Raw genomic sequence first — 12,879 nt, 5'->3', positions numbered from 1 at the left:
CTTGGGGACCTCTCTGCTGCTTGGGGTCGGAGGCGATGCTCAGTGTCAGGGCACCTGTGCCCTCTGCTTGTGTAAGTCCAACATCTGCCCTCTTACTCAGTGTTAACATGCTGCCTCTAACCCACCACCTGCTCTACAACGTGCTTGGAAATATTTTGTTAAAATCCTTTCTTTTCATACAGAAATGTCACGTTTACTGAATTGAGTGGTCAGTTCTGATGACATTTGATTTCAGAATGCTTCCTTGGCTTGATCTTTAACACCCCTGAAATGTTCTACTCTAAATACATTTTGTTTTGCAATTATTTCAACCAGAAATTTGTTACATTCTGCCTGTCTGTCTAGCAAGAGAGATTAAAACCCTAAAAGGACTGAAATTGATATGGAATACTTCAGGTTTCAAGAGAGAAGCTCATTCACAAGGAATTAAAAGAAAGCTCACTGTGGAATTAAATGCATTTCAAAACTGTAAATTCCCTAGATTTGGAAACATTTTGGTTTCTCTTCAGCTTCATTTTGAAGAGTGTAGGAGAGCTGGGATGTACAGCTGACAGCTGTCTTGTCTTCTGTTCAGTTCCTTCCTGCTCTGTGTACCAAGCTGCTGAATACCTAGGGAGGGAGCTGCTCTGAATCCAGGTTTTCTCTCCCTAAAAGTGCTCTCTGGGAACAGACTTGTAGTGCTGGGCCAGAGGCTCCCAGCTGTGCGGGGAGGGCCTGGGCCGTGGAGAACCTGTAGTCCTCTGTGAGAGTTCATAGGACTGGGGTGGGATAAAGGGTAACAGGAGCAGTTTAAACTTGTGTCTAATGAGTGATAGTGGCAACCTTTTGGAAAGGGCTCCCTCTGTGCCTTCCTTCAGTGATGAGTCTTTGGCCCAGATCTAGGCAGGTACCAAGATTTTAATGCCTTCTTGGATTTGGATCTTGTCCCTCTACCAACATCTAAAAAGCTTGTTGAGAAATCCAAGGCCTAGGTGAGAGGGTGGTGGGTGATCATAAAACACATCAGGTCCCATCAGTCTCCGAGTTTCCTTTGGCTTGCTTTTCATGAGGGTGTGGGCATTTTTGTCTGGTTCTTCTGGGCTGTTTCCAAGCCAGCATCCTTGTTTTCAGCACCTTTAATTAATTCAGAAAGGCCTTCAGCCTGCATGCCTTGGGACCAAACCTGAGCAGCAGCCGAAGTCAGGCAGAGCATGTCTCTGAAAAGATACTGTGCCTTGCCATAACCTCTGTGTCTCAGGTGAGGCAGGTTTATGTCCTACTCTGAAGTGGAGCGAAGGTGGTTGCTGGAGGTAGGTTGATGGACTATAAGGATCTGCTTTCCAGAGTAACTGCTGCTTCAAGCTTGCATCTTGTCAGGAAGGCTTTTTGACATAGGTGTCATCCTTTTCCTTCATATGCTTCATGATAACAATTTTGCCTAGGCCACGTGGACTTCAGCATATCAAACTGACCTGAGATACTTTCAGCACCTCTTGCCTTACTCAATCTTCTCTTCCACAGGAGCTGCCTCTTTCCAGAATGTATTTTCCTCTTGTTGCCTACGCTATTTTGCTTCATCCCTTTTCCTCAAGTCAGGTGGAGATTTTGCCTTTTGTTTTGTATTCAGACCTGAGGCTTGCTGTTGACATTGGTAGTAGAAAGTTGTATTTTGGCTCAATGCTACATTTTGCCATTCCGTCACTGCACTGTCCTATGTGGACTGGGCTGTAAACCTCTCTCTAATTTATTACTTTGCTTTCTGTGTTCCTCATCTTTACTGCAAATTGAAAACACGTCTCTGTAGGGTGCTCCAACCAGAAACAGGGGCCTTGGTGATTGTAATGTTCCAAACAATTCATTTCAAGCACCAACGTGATGATTATAGTTTGTCGTTTCTGGAGAGTAGTTAAACCTCATGTAATGAGGTTGCCAATTATCCCCGGTACTCCCCGATGTGCAGTGACAAATCAGAGCTACTTGATGCACATAAGTGTGTGTGTTTGTCAAGCCCGTGGCCTGTCACCCACAGCAGCCCCACTGTGGGAGACAGGGAGGATGCTTGATGCCTTGGCATGGGTGTTGAGCGTTAAAAGGTGGGATTGGTGGGGGTGTTGCAGAGCTTTGGGACGTCTGCCTGGGTCCCTTCCAATCTGTGGATGATCCTATGACCGATGCCACACGTGAGTGGTCTGAAGAGTTGGGTTTAAAGTACTTCAGCAGTGAAAAGAGGTGTCACGTTCTTTTCAGTGTATCTTGCCATGCCAGTAAGAATTGCTTTTCTGCCGTCATTTCTGGAGCGTATCAGGTGCATTAAGATAAGGATGTTAAATGAGCTGGTCCTTCCAAGAGTGGGAGGGTGAGTCTACCTGTGCCTTGTCGGCACAATTTTTGGGTTCTCCAAGTAGATTTTTGAGACTCTTTTGGCTCCAAAAGACCTTTCCTCCTCACTGGAGGTGATCCCAGAAGATGTCCTTCAAATGTTTATCTGCTGGGATTGGCTCCAGTGAGGAAGTGACATTCTTAGCTGTTGTGTTCCCCAGGGCTTCACTGTCCCCCATCAGACATTTTCCATTCCCCCTCTATACCCAGCACCATATGCCAGGCAGCTGAAAGTGTGTCACTTTAGTCTATTGAGAGATTTTTTAAACTTCACTGCTGACTTTTAATCTTGTTCCCAGAGGTATTTCACCCCAAGAACTGAGACAGATAAGGCAGCAGCAGCAGGTGTCAAATGATTGATCTTAACAAATGACAGCAGCAAGATGAAAGTATATTCATTTCTATGGGGAGCCTCCTGTCATTTCCCTTAGAAGATGAAAGGGAATGAGCTGGCCCTGGCTGAGGAGATGGTGGAGGCTGCCAGGCATTGTTTGAGTTGTCTGTGCACTGGGTTTTGTGTTACACCTACCTGCTGGAACAGAGACCTGTTGCAGTAGACAGTGATCAAACAGGCAGTGGAGGCAGGTTCTGTCCCAGAAAACTCACAGGGAGGAGATGCAATGATCATGGAATCATAGAATCACAGAATGTTTTGGGTTGGAAGAGACCTTAAAGGTCATCTCGTTGCAGCCCCTCCGCCATGGGCAGGAACACCTTCCACTAGACCAGGTTGCTCAAAGCCCTGTCCCACCTGGCTGTGAACACTTCCAGAGGGATCCACAGCATCTCTGGGCAACCTGTTCCAGTGTCTCACCACCCTCACAGTAAAGAATTTCTTCCTTATACCTAATCAAATTCCTCCCTCTTTCAGTTTAAAGCCATTACTCCTTGTCCTACCACTACATGCCCTTGTCAAAAGTCCCTCTCCAGCTCTCTTGTAGCCCCTTTAGGTGATGAAGTGATGTGACTCGTAGCCCAGCTCTGCCAGGCAAGGCAGTCACAAGGGGCTCCTCTCTTGTGTGAGACGGTGCAATAACTCTGCAAAATTTTCGCTGTCCACCCCAAGCACAGAAAGATGGATTTTGACCTTGGTAGTGCATGATGGCTGGGTAGCAGCCTTGCCAACTTCAGAAATAAATGTGCATGATCTTTAACTCCCTCCTGCAAAAGGCAGGCTGTCATCACTATTATTTGGTGGATAAAGTTTGAAGTAGACCTTTGTGTCTTTGGAGTTGAATTGGCACAAAGCTACATCTTGAGGAATCCATTAATCTTGAACAAGCTGAACTCCAGAGGCACAACAGGCATTAATACCTTAAATATGGCTTTTCAAGCTCAGCACTGCCAAGTCTACCTTTGCATTTTCTGTCTTTTTCCTAGCAAGAAGGGAAAATTCTGTAGGTGGCCACCAAAGAACTGAAGGAGGCAGCAGGTGGCTTCTGAAATTTACCCATGTCTGAATTCCCCCATCCCCATTCCTCCCACAGTGTATTTTTTCCTTCCTCCCCCCTGCTCCCCCCCAGTTCTACTGAAAATTGCTATGCCTCTTGTACCTTCATTATGTTCAGCAAATCCTCAGGAAGCAAGAATTTTATACAGCATGGAAAAACATTTGTGATATAAAGAGACCAGAAACTGTGGAGTGGCCCCTTCCAAAAAATATTAGATCTAACCTAATTATAACCCTTTTTTCCCCTTTCTCCAAGAAAAAACCAAGGGCACCCAAGCAGAGCCTTGACAGTGAGCTGTGCATTGTCTTGCTGAGGCCAATGCAGAAAAAGCCCTAAGGAAGAACAGAAGCTAACACTAGGGAAATGTCATCTGCCAGACCCTGGTACACCATAGGGGATGTGGGGGATGGATTTTCAAAATGCAAATAGAGGTCCGTTGAGGCCTCACTACACTTCAGCAAGGTAATTTTCAAACTTAATGATTTTCACATTTAATTCAGGAAGAAATTAGTCATCAGGTATGGAGACAAAGCAAGGCTCTCTTCTGTACTGGGATCCTCTCCTCTTCAAGCTGTGTTATCTCGACAATAATTAAAATGTTCGCTGAAGTAGAAAATGTGCGATCTGATTCATTAGCCTGATTTCCCTTTGTAAGGTAACTCGAGTTTGCTTATCAGAATCTGAGACAGGCTTGGAGGAGAGAGGACTCTGGACGCTAATGATTTGGGAGGGGGCAGCTAAGGGATCATGAGACCAAAGCCACGTGTGTGTTCATCCTACACAGTGAACAGCTCAGCATGTCCTCTTCCCTCTCAGGAGTCCTTCTTGGGGCTGTCCTGTGCAGGGCCAGGAGTTGGACTTCAATGATCCTCGTGGATCCCTTGCAACTCAGGATATTCCATGATAACAACAGGTTACTTCCTTTTTCACCATTCTGATCTCTGAATCTTTAGATGGCACTGTTTGGGTGTTTCCTTTTGTTCTGGTGTTGCCACATTTTAACCAGCTTTTCTGTGCAGACAGTAAATTCCTCCTGGTTTGAAGTGAGTTTGCCCTTCAGGAGAGCAGAAAGGCACCTCCAGCACCTCAAGTAAAGTCTACACAAACTCATCTCTCCCTTTTTCCTCTCTTCTAGTGATCCCCAAAGTAACTAAGCACTTACTCTCCAATCCCGTCTTCACCTGTATCATCCTGGCAGCCTGCATGGAGATCGCGGTGGTGGCCGGATTCGCCGCCTTCCTTGGAAAGTACTTGGAGCAGCAGTTCAACCTCACCACCTCATCTGCCAACCAGCTCCTGGGTGAGTAACCACAGGGGCCACCAAATCTCCAGCATCCAAAGGTATTTAAAAGTGTTCAGCATGGCTGGTAACTGCACCCAGTTTCTCTGGTTAGGCTGCCCAAAAAGTGACTTTTCTGACATCTAGAAATGTGTCCGTGAGCAGGGAGGGTGAGATCCAGCTGTGCAGTGGCTGCAGAGCACAGAGTAGACCTCCAGCATCCTTCCTTTCCGACTGTGCTCTCCACTGCATCCTGCTGCCATCGTTTCCCCTGCAGCCATGCCCATTGTGTTGGAGGTGGTATGCCGGGATATGAAAGTCTCTGACAGCCTTGAATGCAGCAGAATTGGGCCATTTGGTTGCCCAAGGCTGTAGTTACTCTCTGACTGAGCAGCCCATTGAACTGCTTGTTCAGGTACCCCAGAGTTCTCCATCCCACCTCCATTTGGGTTAGGAAGCCCAGTTTCTCCTGTTAGTCACACCTTTCCCCTTGGCCTGGAAATGATGGGATTGCCATCAGCAGTTAAAGAACCTGAGCTAGTGAAGCTTGGTTGTCTTTCAAATGCCCCTTCTCTCTGACCATTCCATGCTGCTGTAGTTTCCCATTTATATATTTCTCAGCATTCGTTTGTTCCCTGTCAGGACACTGATGGCAGAATCTTCATTTATTTGCTGCTGCTGCTCATTCCTTAGTAGGCCCAGCCATTTGTTTATGACAGCCCTTCTCTCAGCAGCACCCAATTAAGATATCTGCAAGTTGATCTTGGATGATCTGCAACCACAGCTCGCCAGATGGGCAGCTGGCAGTGATCTGTCAAAAACTGGGACATCAGGAAATGGGTGGATCTTAATATCAAAATAAGGAGTTTGCAAGCTGCTCTCCTGACAGTTATTTATTTTCCTATTAAACTCATCAATATCTTCTGGTTTTGACCTGGTTTTCCAAAAGAAACAATCCCCTACAGTCAGCCTTGCCTCCCCCAGCAACACTGGAACTCGCTAGTGAATTTTAATATGCTTTGACAGAAGGCCAGAGGTCTCAAAGATGTTAGGGTCTTCCATCTTTTCTGAAAATTAAAGGCTTGGCAAAGGAAAGCAACTTCACTGTTGATCCACTGGGAGAAGGAAAAAAGCTGTTTGGTGGGAGTTGCCTGGGCAGTCAACATGTGAGTACAGCTGGGTGGGCAGCAAAGAAGGGATCACCCAGGAACCAGAGCACATACTGCTTCTGACCTGACAATGGGAAAGGAGACTTTGATACTTCTGTGTTTCTCACAGCAACTTAATTAAAAACAGTTGTTACCACATTTCCCACGTGACATCTAGGAGAGTCCAGAAATGCCAGGATTGGGATGCTCTTCTAAGCTTAGTCTAGGTAGGTGAGATCTAGAGTATAACTGGCAGCAAAGGTATAAAAGTGAACCCAAACAAATGTAGTGTGATAATGCCTGTCTGTGTCTGGAAACGGAGTCACTTCTGGCAGTGATTTTGCATCTTACGGTTTAAAATTCTTTAAGGGAGACTTCATATTTTCAAATGCAACTCTTGCCTCGTCTCTGAAGTTCAGACTGCTGTGAATTATACCAAGCAGGGCTCATCCAAAGCTTCTAGACAGCTTGGAAGATTCTTTATTTTTCTGCCAACTGTTGCAGGAAACATTGGAGATGCTGTTGGTTAGGTTGGGTTGGGCCAATCTCAGCAAGTTTGGCATTTCCCTCCAATATGGATGAGAACTGGAAGAAGGTCCTGGCTCTTCTGTTCAAAGCAGCATACCCATTTTTATCCATTCCTCCTTTTTTGGGCAAGCCCAGCTTGGTGCTACTCCAGCAGTTGGTCATTGCAAGGTTTCCTCATGCACAGATCTCGCTACTGGAGAGTAAAACCCTGTCATAGTGTAGTTCACTGAGCCTTACTCATTCTTCTTGCTAACTGATTTTTCCTTTTGCAGGGATGACAGCAATCCCATGTGCATGTCTGGGCATATTCCTGGGTGGCCTCTTGGTGAAGAAGCTCAGCCTGTCTGCTCTGGGAGCCATCAGGATGGCCATGCTGGTGAACCTGGTGTCCACAGCTTGCTACGTGTCTTTCCTGTTCCTGGGATGTGACACAGGGCCTGTGGCAGGGGTTACTGTTCCCTATGGAAACAAGTGAGTCCCCAGACAGTTTCAAGGTCTCACAGAGCTTTACCAACATAAATCCATGTTATTGTCCTTGACAGGCAGTGCTGGCCTTCAGACAACCACAGAGCAAGCATGCAGAAGGCAGTGTGATATAGGGCTCTTACCTAGGGATGTTTCCATGCCACTCATTGCTGTGAGAGTTGAGTTCCTGTAGCTGACAACAGAGTTTTACTAAAATCGGTCAAACTGAATCAAAAGGTGCCAGTCCTGCCTCTGTGCCCTTGGCCACCTGTGTAGCACTTGATCCATCACACTCTCTGGTTTCCACTGCCAGTGAGGGACATGCACTGCTTTGTACATTGATTTAAATGCCTGAGGGGAATTTGTAGAATCAGGATTTGGATGCCTGGAAATACAGATCTGGTGAAGAGGGACTGTTTGTGGCTCTAGGTTTATTTTTATGTGAGAAATGAGGCCCATGGTGCCCTGTAGCACTCACAGGATTTGGAGACAGTTATTCTGTGTTTTCTTTTCGAGTGCTCCTCAGTATGCAGTGGCGACTCTTTAGAAGATGAAAACTTCAGCCTTTCAGCTCCTCACAGTATTATAGAAAAATACAGAGCAATCTCTAGATCATCTCTTTGGGCTTCCTTGGGGCTTCTCGTTGGGGTAACAAGGCAGCTGAAGCCTTGCATTAGATTCCCTGTTGCAGAGGGATAGTGGCCATGGCATTTCAGTCCCCAGGGAGAGGCTGTAGCCTGGATTTCTTAAAGCTGGAACCCAGCTAGCCTGCCCACTGCTTTTTTGCAATGTGTTAACTCCCCCCCTCAAAGCTGTCTTTGTGAGGCAGCGATTGGAAAAGCTGGCTGATATCATCACACTGTCCATTAATCTCTCTTTCTGTTTCTCTTACAGCTCAACTCCAACCTCATCTCTGGACCCATATTCCCCCTGCAATAACAACTGTGAATGCCAAACTGATTCCTTCACTCCAGTCTGTGGGGCAGACGGGGTCACATACTTATCTGCCTGCTTTGCTGGCTGCAGCAGCACGGTGAGTGGGCTTTCCTCGGGACCTCTCGCCTCTAGGAACAATTCTGAGAGCTCAAGTGAGTGAGGTTAGTGCGTATCTGGTAGAGTAGCTCACCCACAGCCAGCAGAGGTTGCACCCCCAAAAGCTGAACTCACGCCTCAGGTGGGCATGAGCCCTTGTAGTTTTTCACTCTCTTGCATAAATGCCCACTCTCTCTGGCAGCAGTCTGCCAGGGTTACCCATGGAGCAGGATGGGATTCCACATCCTTCTCCTTCTCCTCTGGTTTTTCTCCTCAGCATGGAAGCAAGGAACATGAAGATCTGCGCAGTTGTCCAGTGGCAGTACCCAGATCCTCTGTGAGAGCTTCCTGGCCCAGGCTGTGGGACCAGCTTCTCTTTTGTCCTGCAGCTCCTTATCTCCCCTCTTCTCCACCTGCCCATGTTTGCCCTGCCCAACCCTTTTATTCTTTTTCCTCTTGCTCTTTCCCTGAATCTGGTTCCTAGACATCTACAAGCAGATTCTGGTTTTATTCACCCTTTTTTAAGCTTTCCTTTCTTTCCTCTCACTTCTCTCTGTTTTCTTGCTTTGCTCTGAGGCAGCAGTAAGAGCAGTTGTCAGGGGAGCAGAGACTCCATCCAAAGGCATTCTGCATTTTTCAGTTCTCTATATCTAAGAGTTTATTTCCCTTAGAAAACTCTTAAAGACCAAACCATCTCTATATAAAGAAGATGTGGGGAATTTTTAACAATATCTTAAAAGCCAGCTTTTTCATTTTTGCTGCTGAAATGTTAATGTTTTCTGGGTTATGCTGAATATGAGTGCCTGCTGCTCCCAGGGGTGGGGACTGGTAGGATTCCTGCATCCTTGCTCCCTGTCTGGGGCCGTGCCAGGCATGGTGATTGCTGCCTCACTGCCTGTGTGGAGTCTGTTGGAGGTCAGCCTGGTCACAGGGACTGTTTGTGGCTGGAGGAACATTAGTGATCACCACATGCAATTATCCCTCCATGGCTTCATCCTTGCTTTTTGAGGAGGCATCAGACCTCCTTTCCTGCCCCAAAGAGACAAAGCACATGCCAGTGCCACTGAGCAGAGGTGCACACTCACTGCTGGCAGTGCAGCCTCACAGCCCAGATCACCCGGGAGCTTGTCCTGCTTAAACCTCTTCTCTCCTCCCTTCCCTCTACAGCCTCAGAGACACAGGCATCCCTTTGAAATACCACAGTTTCAAGTTGCTTTCAAAACCCCACAAGGGTCTCCGTGAGTGTGTGACACATGTGAAGGTGTTACCTCCTGCCCTCTTTATCCTCCTCCTCCCAACAGGTCAACACCTGGGGAGGCAGCAGAATGATTTTAACAAGACACCAGCTTGTTTCGGATGCACAGAATTGTGTCTCACCAGTTCACCAAGCCTTTAGCAAGAATACAGCTGGTGTGGTCCGTGGCTGGAGTGTGGGAGTGACCTCCTCACTGTGCAGTTCAGGTCAAAGCTCTGGCTCCTCTGGAAGGAGCATGGTAATAAAAATTCAGCTCTGTCCCTTCAGTCTGCAGCTGCCTGACCTCATGTTCTGCAAGAGAAAACCTCTCAGCAAAAAACTCACTGATCCTCACCCTCTCTCTTACTCATTCCTTCTTATTTTGCCTTTTCATCGCTTTGTTTTGTGGGGTTTTTTGCAGTAACGTTTTGAACACAAATTAGTGAAGCAATATAGCATCCTCTGGAAAGGGCATTATCAAAAATTATGGACCAGTTTGGCCATGCAATGGCCTTGAGGCAAAGCCAAATTGCCAAACCAAGTTTTAAACCCATAATCCAGGTAATGACCTGTCTAGAGGGTCTTGTGAATGTTATATGCTTGTGATGAACCAAGGGTTGCTTTTTACTGGGACATAAAATTCTCTGAATGCTTTATTTAACTTTACTACACTGGATGTTTCTGACTGCCTCGCTCCACTTTTCCTCTGTGAACAATTTCTAAAAGCGATATGTAGCTCAGTTAGTTTTTTCTTTTTCATTTCTTCTCTCTTGCTGAGCTGGTTCCAGAGGTGCACCTGTCTAAAAAGCCATAGGAATATTGGTGCTGATAGGCAGAGCTCTGGCAACCCCAAGAGTGTTTCTTTCAAGCCATTCCTGGAAGTGACGCTTGCGTCTTACTTGTTTGATGCCATTGATTCTCTCAGCCTTTTGGTTGGAGACACACAAATTCCAGCCTGGCATTACTGTGCTGGCATCTCACAGCTTTGCATTGAAGTACCAGCCTGTCCCTTCCCTGTCAGAACCAGGGCTTAAGGAATGAGTAATTAAAAACATGTAATTTGCATAGATAATCACACCAAACTCAGCATGCTGTTAAAGGTGTAAACTCTGCATCTGTGTAGCCTCACACGCACACAGAAATCTGGGTGTGCAAGCTGCTGGGCAGCAGAGGGTTGTGATAATATGTGGCTGAATGCAGTGGGGTTGCAGACAAGGGAATCTATAGCAATTTTGGCACAGGTAGCAAAAAGTTGCCTCTCCACTGGACAAAGTTATAACTCCATCTTTGATGTTTCCTTATTTGATGTCTGCGAGTTGTATAGTGTGTGAGTAATAAAAGATCAAAGATCTCCCAGGTAAGAATGAGGTGCAGTGCTAAGGAAGCAGATGTAGTTGGTTCAAACTACTGACACTGCTTCGGGCCAGAACCTTGATGCAAAATTGTTGAAAAAGTGGATCGAGAGGCAAATTTTCAGGCAATCCAGGTGGGGATCTGCCTTGTGGTTTGTAAAAAATCACACCAGTAGGAGGAGAATCTGCCCCACCATTGCCAGAAACAGGTGGGGCACATCTGTCCCTTGATAAGAACCCATGGAAAATAAGCACCCAGTTCTGCATGTTTGCTGTGATGGGAATTTTGTCCGAGGATTTTTCAGTGCAGGCGCTTTTCTAGACTTAGATGGGTTTTGATCCACGGGGCTGTGTCCACCTGGTTGCTAGCAATGCACTGCAGTAAGAGCCAGGATCTACAGATTCCTGTTGTCTGTGCAAACACCACATCAGTGGTGCTAATTGTCACCATTCTGAAGCCTTCGGGTGTCAGCTTCTAACTCACAGCACAATAATTTGTTATCTTAATTACTGCTTGCGAGCCGCAAAGGCACTGCATGTCTGCTCCAGCTCTCCTGGAGTTCTGCACAGCAGTCTCTCTTGCCCTCTATGCACTTAGTTGGAAGAAAATCATTTGACTCCTATGCAGAAGAAAGAGATTGGTGTCAGAAAGGTTGGAGTAGTATCCTTGCTGATCCTTATCTTTGGAGGCAGTGAACCAGTAAGTGTGCTTTTGTATGGTCCTAAGAGGACGCCCTTTGCGGAAAAGCAAAGGAATTTCTGCTCAAACGTGGTAGAGGGAAAGGGGAGGAGATTTAGCTGGTTTTCAATATGTTTTATTTTATGGTGTTACTCCTCATACAAGCATGTGACCTGCAAACCCAGCGGGCTGATGAAGACAAGCCATGAATCATTTATGACCGTTTCATTCTGTATTCGTTAAGGGATTTCTTGGTGGTATTGTGTGCCTTAATTGCACTGCCATCCCCCACTCAGAAATTCAGGAGGGTGAGTTGGAAAATAAGGAAAAAAAAGTAAATCCTTAAATCTGTGACTGGCAAACAAATCTTCTTTTCACATCCTGCACTTGTCAGAGAGATCAAAGCAAAATGCAGTCATTCCACCCTCCTTCTGATCACATATTGATAAAGTTTATCTCGCTTGACTTCAACTCTTAGCTCAGCACAAATCCCTCTGAACCAGATGTCATTTATTAGCCCTGGAGTGCTTTAAGGTCCAGCAGCGTCTGTGGTGCCAAGTGGTGGTAGTTCAGCCCTCGGTGAGCTGCAGCACCCATCCTGGGTGGCTCCTTCCTAGGATTCAGGGTGCTGGAAGCAGCCACCGAACCTGCAGCCAAGAACAGGGCTGCAGATTTACCTGCTTTTAATGTACTTCAGTTTAATTGCAACAGCCAAGAGGACGGAAGTAAATAAGCAAGTAATTAGAACCATAATTGGGGGATCTTCCTTGTCGCAGAGACACAGATTGTTTCTTTATTCCCCTCCAAAGAGGTATAACTTGGTAATAATTTTGTTGCAGTGACATTTATGGCAGAGACTTGAAAGGAGCAGAAGAAAAGAAACAAGCCAAGGGACAGCTTTCCCTTGCTGGTAACATGCGTCAGAGCTGGCACTCCTGAAATTCTTTCCAAACCCCCTCCAAACAAGCACTTAGGAGTTAGTTAATTGAACATTAGAGGATTAGCAGTTGCTGTTGACAAGCCCTCATTACAGAGGTCAGTGGTGGGGATCACAGCTCTCCTTTCTCCTGACTCCTTGTGCTCCTCTGCAGAACCTCAGTGGCTGTTCGTGCCTCACCTCGGTCCCTGCCGAAAATGCCACCGTGGTTCCTGGCAAATGCCCCAGCCCCGGCTGCGAAGAGGCCTTCCTGACATTCCTCTGCGTGATGTGTGTGTGCAGCATGATCGGGGCCATGGCGCAGACGCCGTCAGTCATCATCCTCATCAGGTAGGACCACGGCCGGGGAACCCGGAGGGTTCCCACAGTGATCCCAGAGGGGCTGCTCAGGGGCTGGGAGCAGGGCTGGAGGGGCC

General features: G+C 46.8%; 1 protein-coding gene across 1 annotated transcript in view; it reads left to right on the top strand.

The window, feature by feature from the left end:
* SLCO3A1 (solute carrier organic anion transporter family member 3A1) overlaps window positions 1–12,879 on the top strand; it is a 136,799-nt gene that overhangs the window by 110,226 nt on the left and 13,694 nt on the right. The window contains exons 5-8 of the mRNA XM_032700352.1: window positions 4,945–5,109; window positions 7,037–7,235; window positions 8,124–8,262; window positions 12,618–12,793. Of these exons, the coding sequence (XP_032556243.1) occupies window positions 4,945–5,109; window positions 7,037–7,235; window positions 8,124–8,262; window positions 12,618–12,793 (679 nt within the window). The remainder of the gene's footprint in view (window positions 1–4,944; window positions 5,110–7,036; window positions 7,236–8,123; window positions 8,263–12,617; window positions 12,794–12,879) is intronic.

The sequence above is a fragment of the Chiroxiphia lanceolata genome, chromosome 12 (assembly GCF_009829145.1).
Source record: "Chiroxiphia lanceolata isolate bChiLan1 chromosome 12, bChiLan1.pri, whole genome shotgun sequence".
Taxonomy (NCBI): Eukaryota; Metazoa; Chordata; class Aves; order Passeriformes; family Pipridae; genus Chiroxiphia; species Chiroxiphia lanceolata.
The sequence above is the reverse complement of the archived record's forward strand: the minus strand, read 5'-3'. Positions and strand labels throughout refer to the sequence as shown.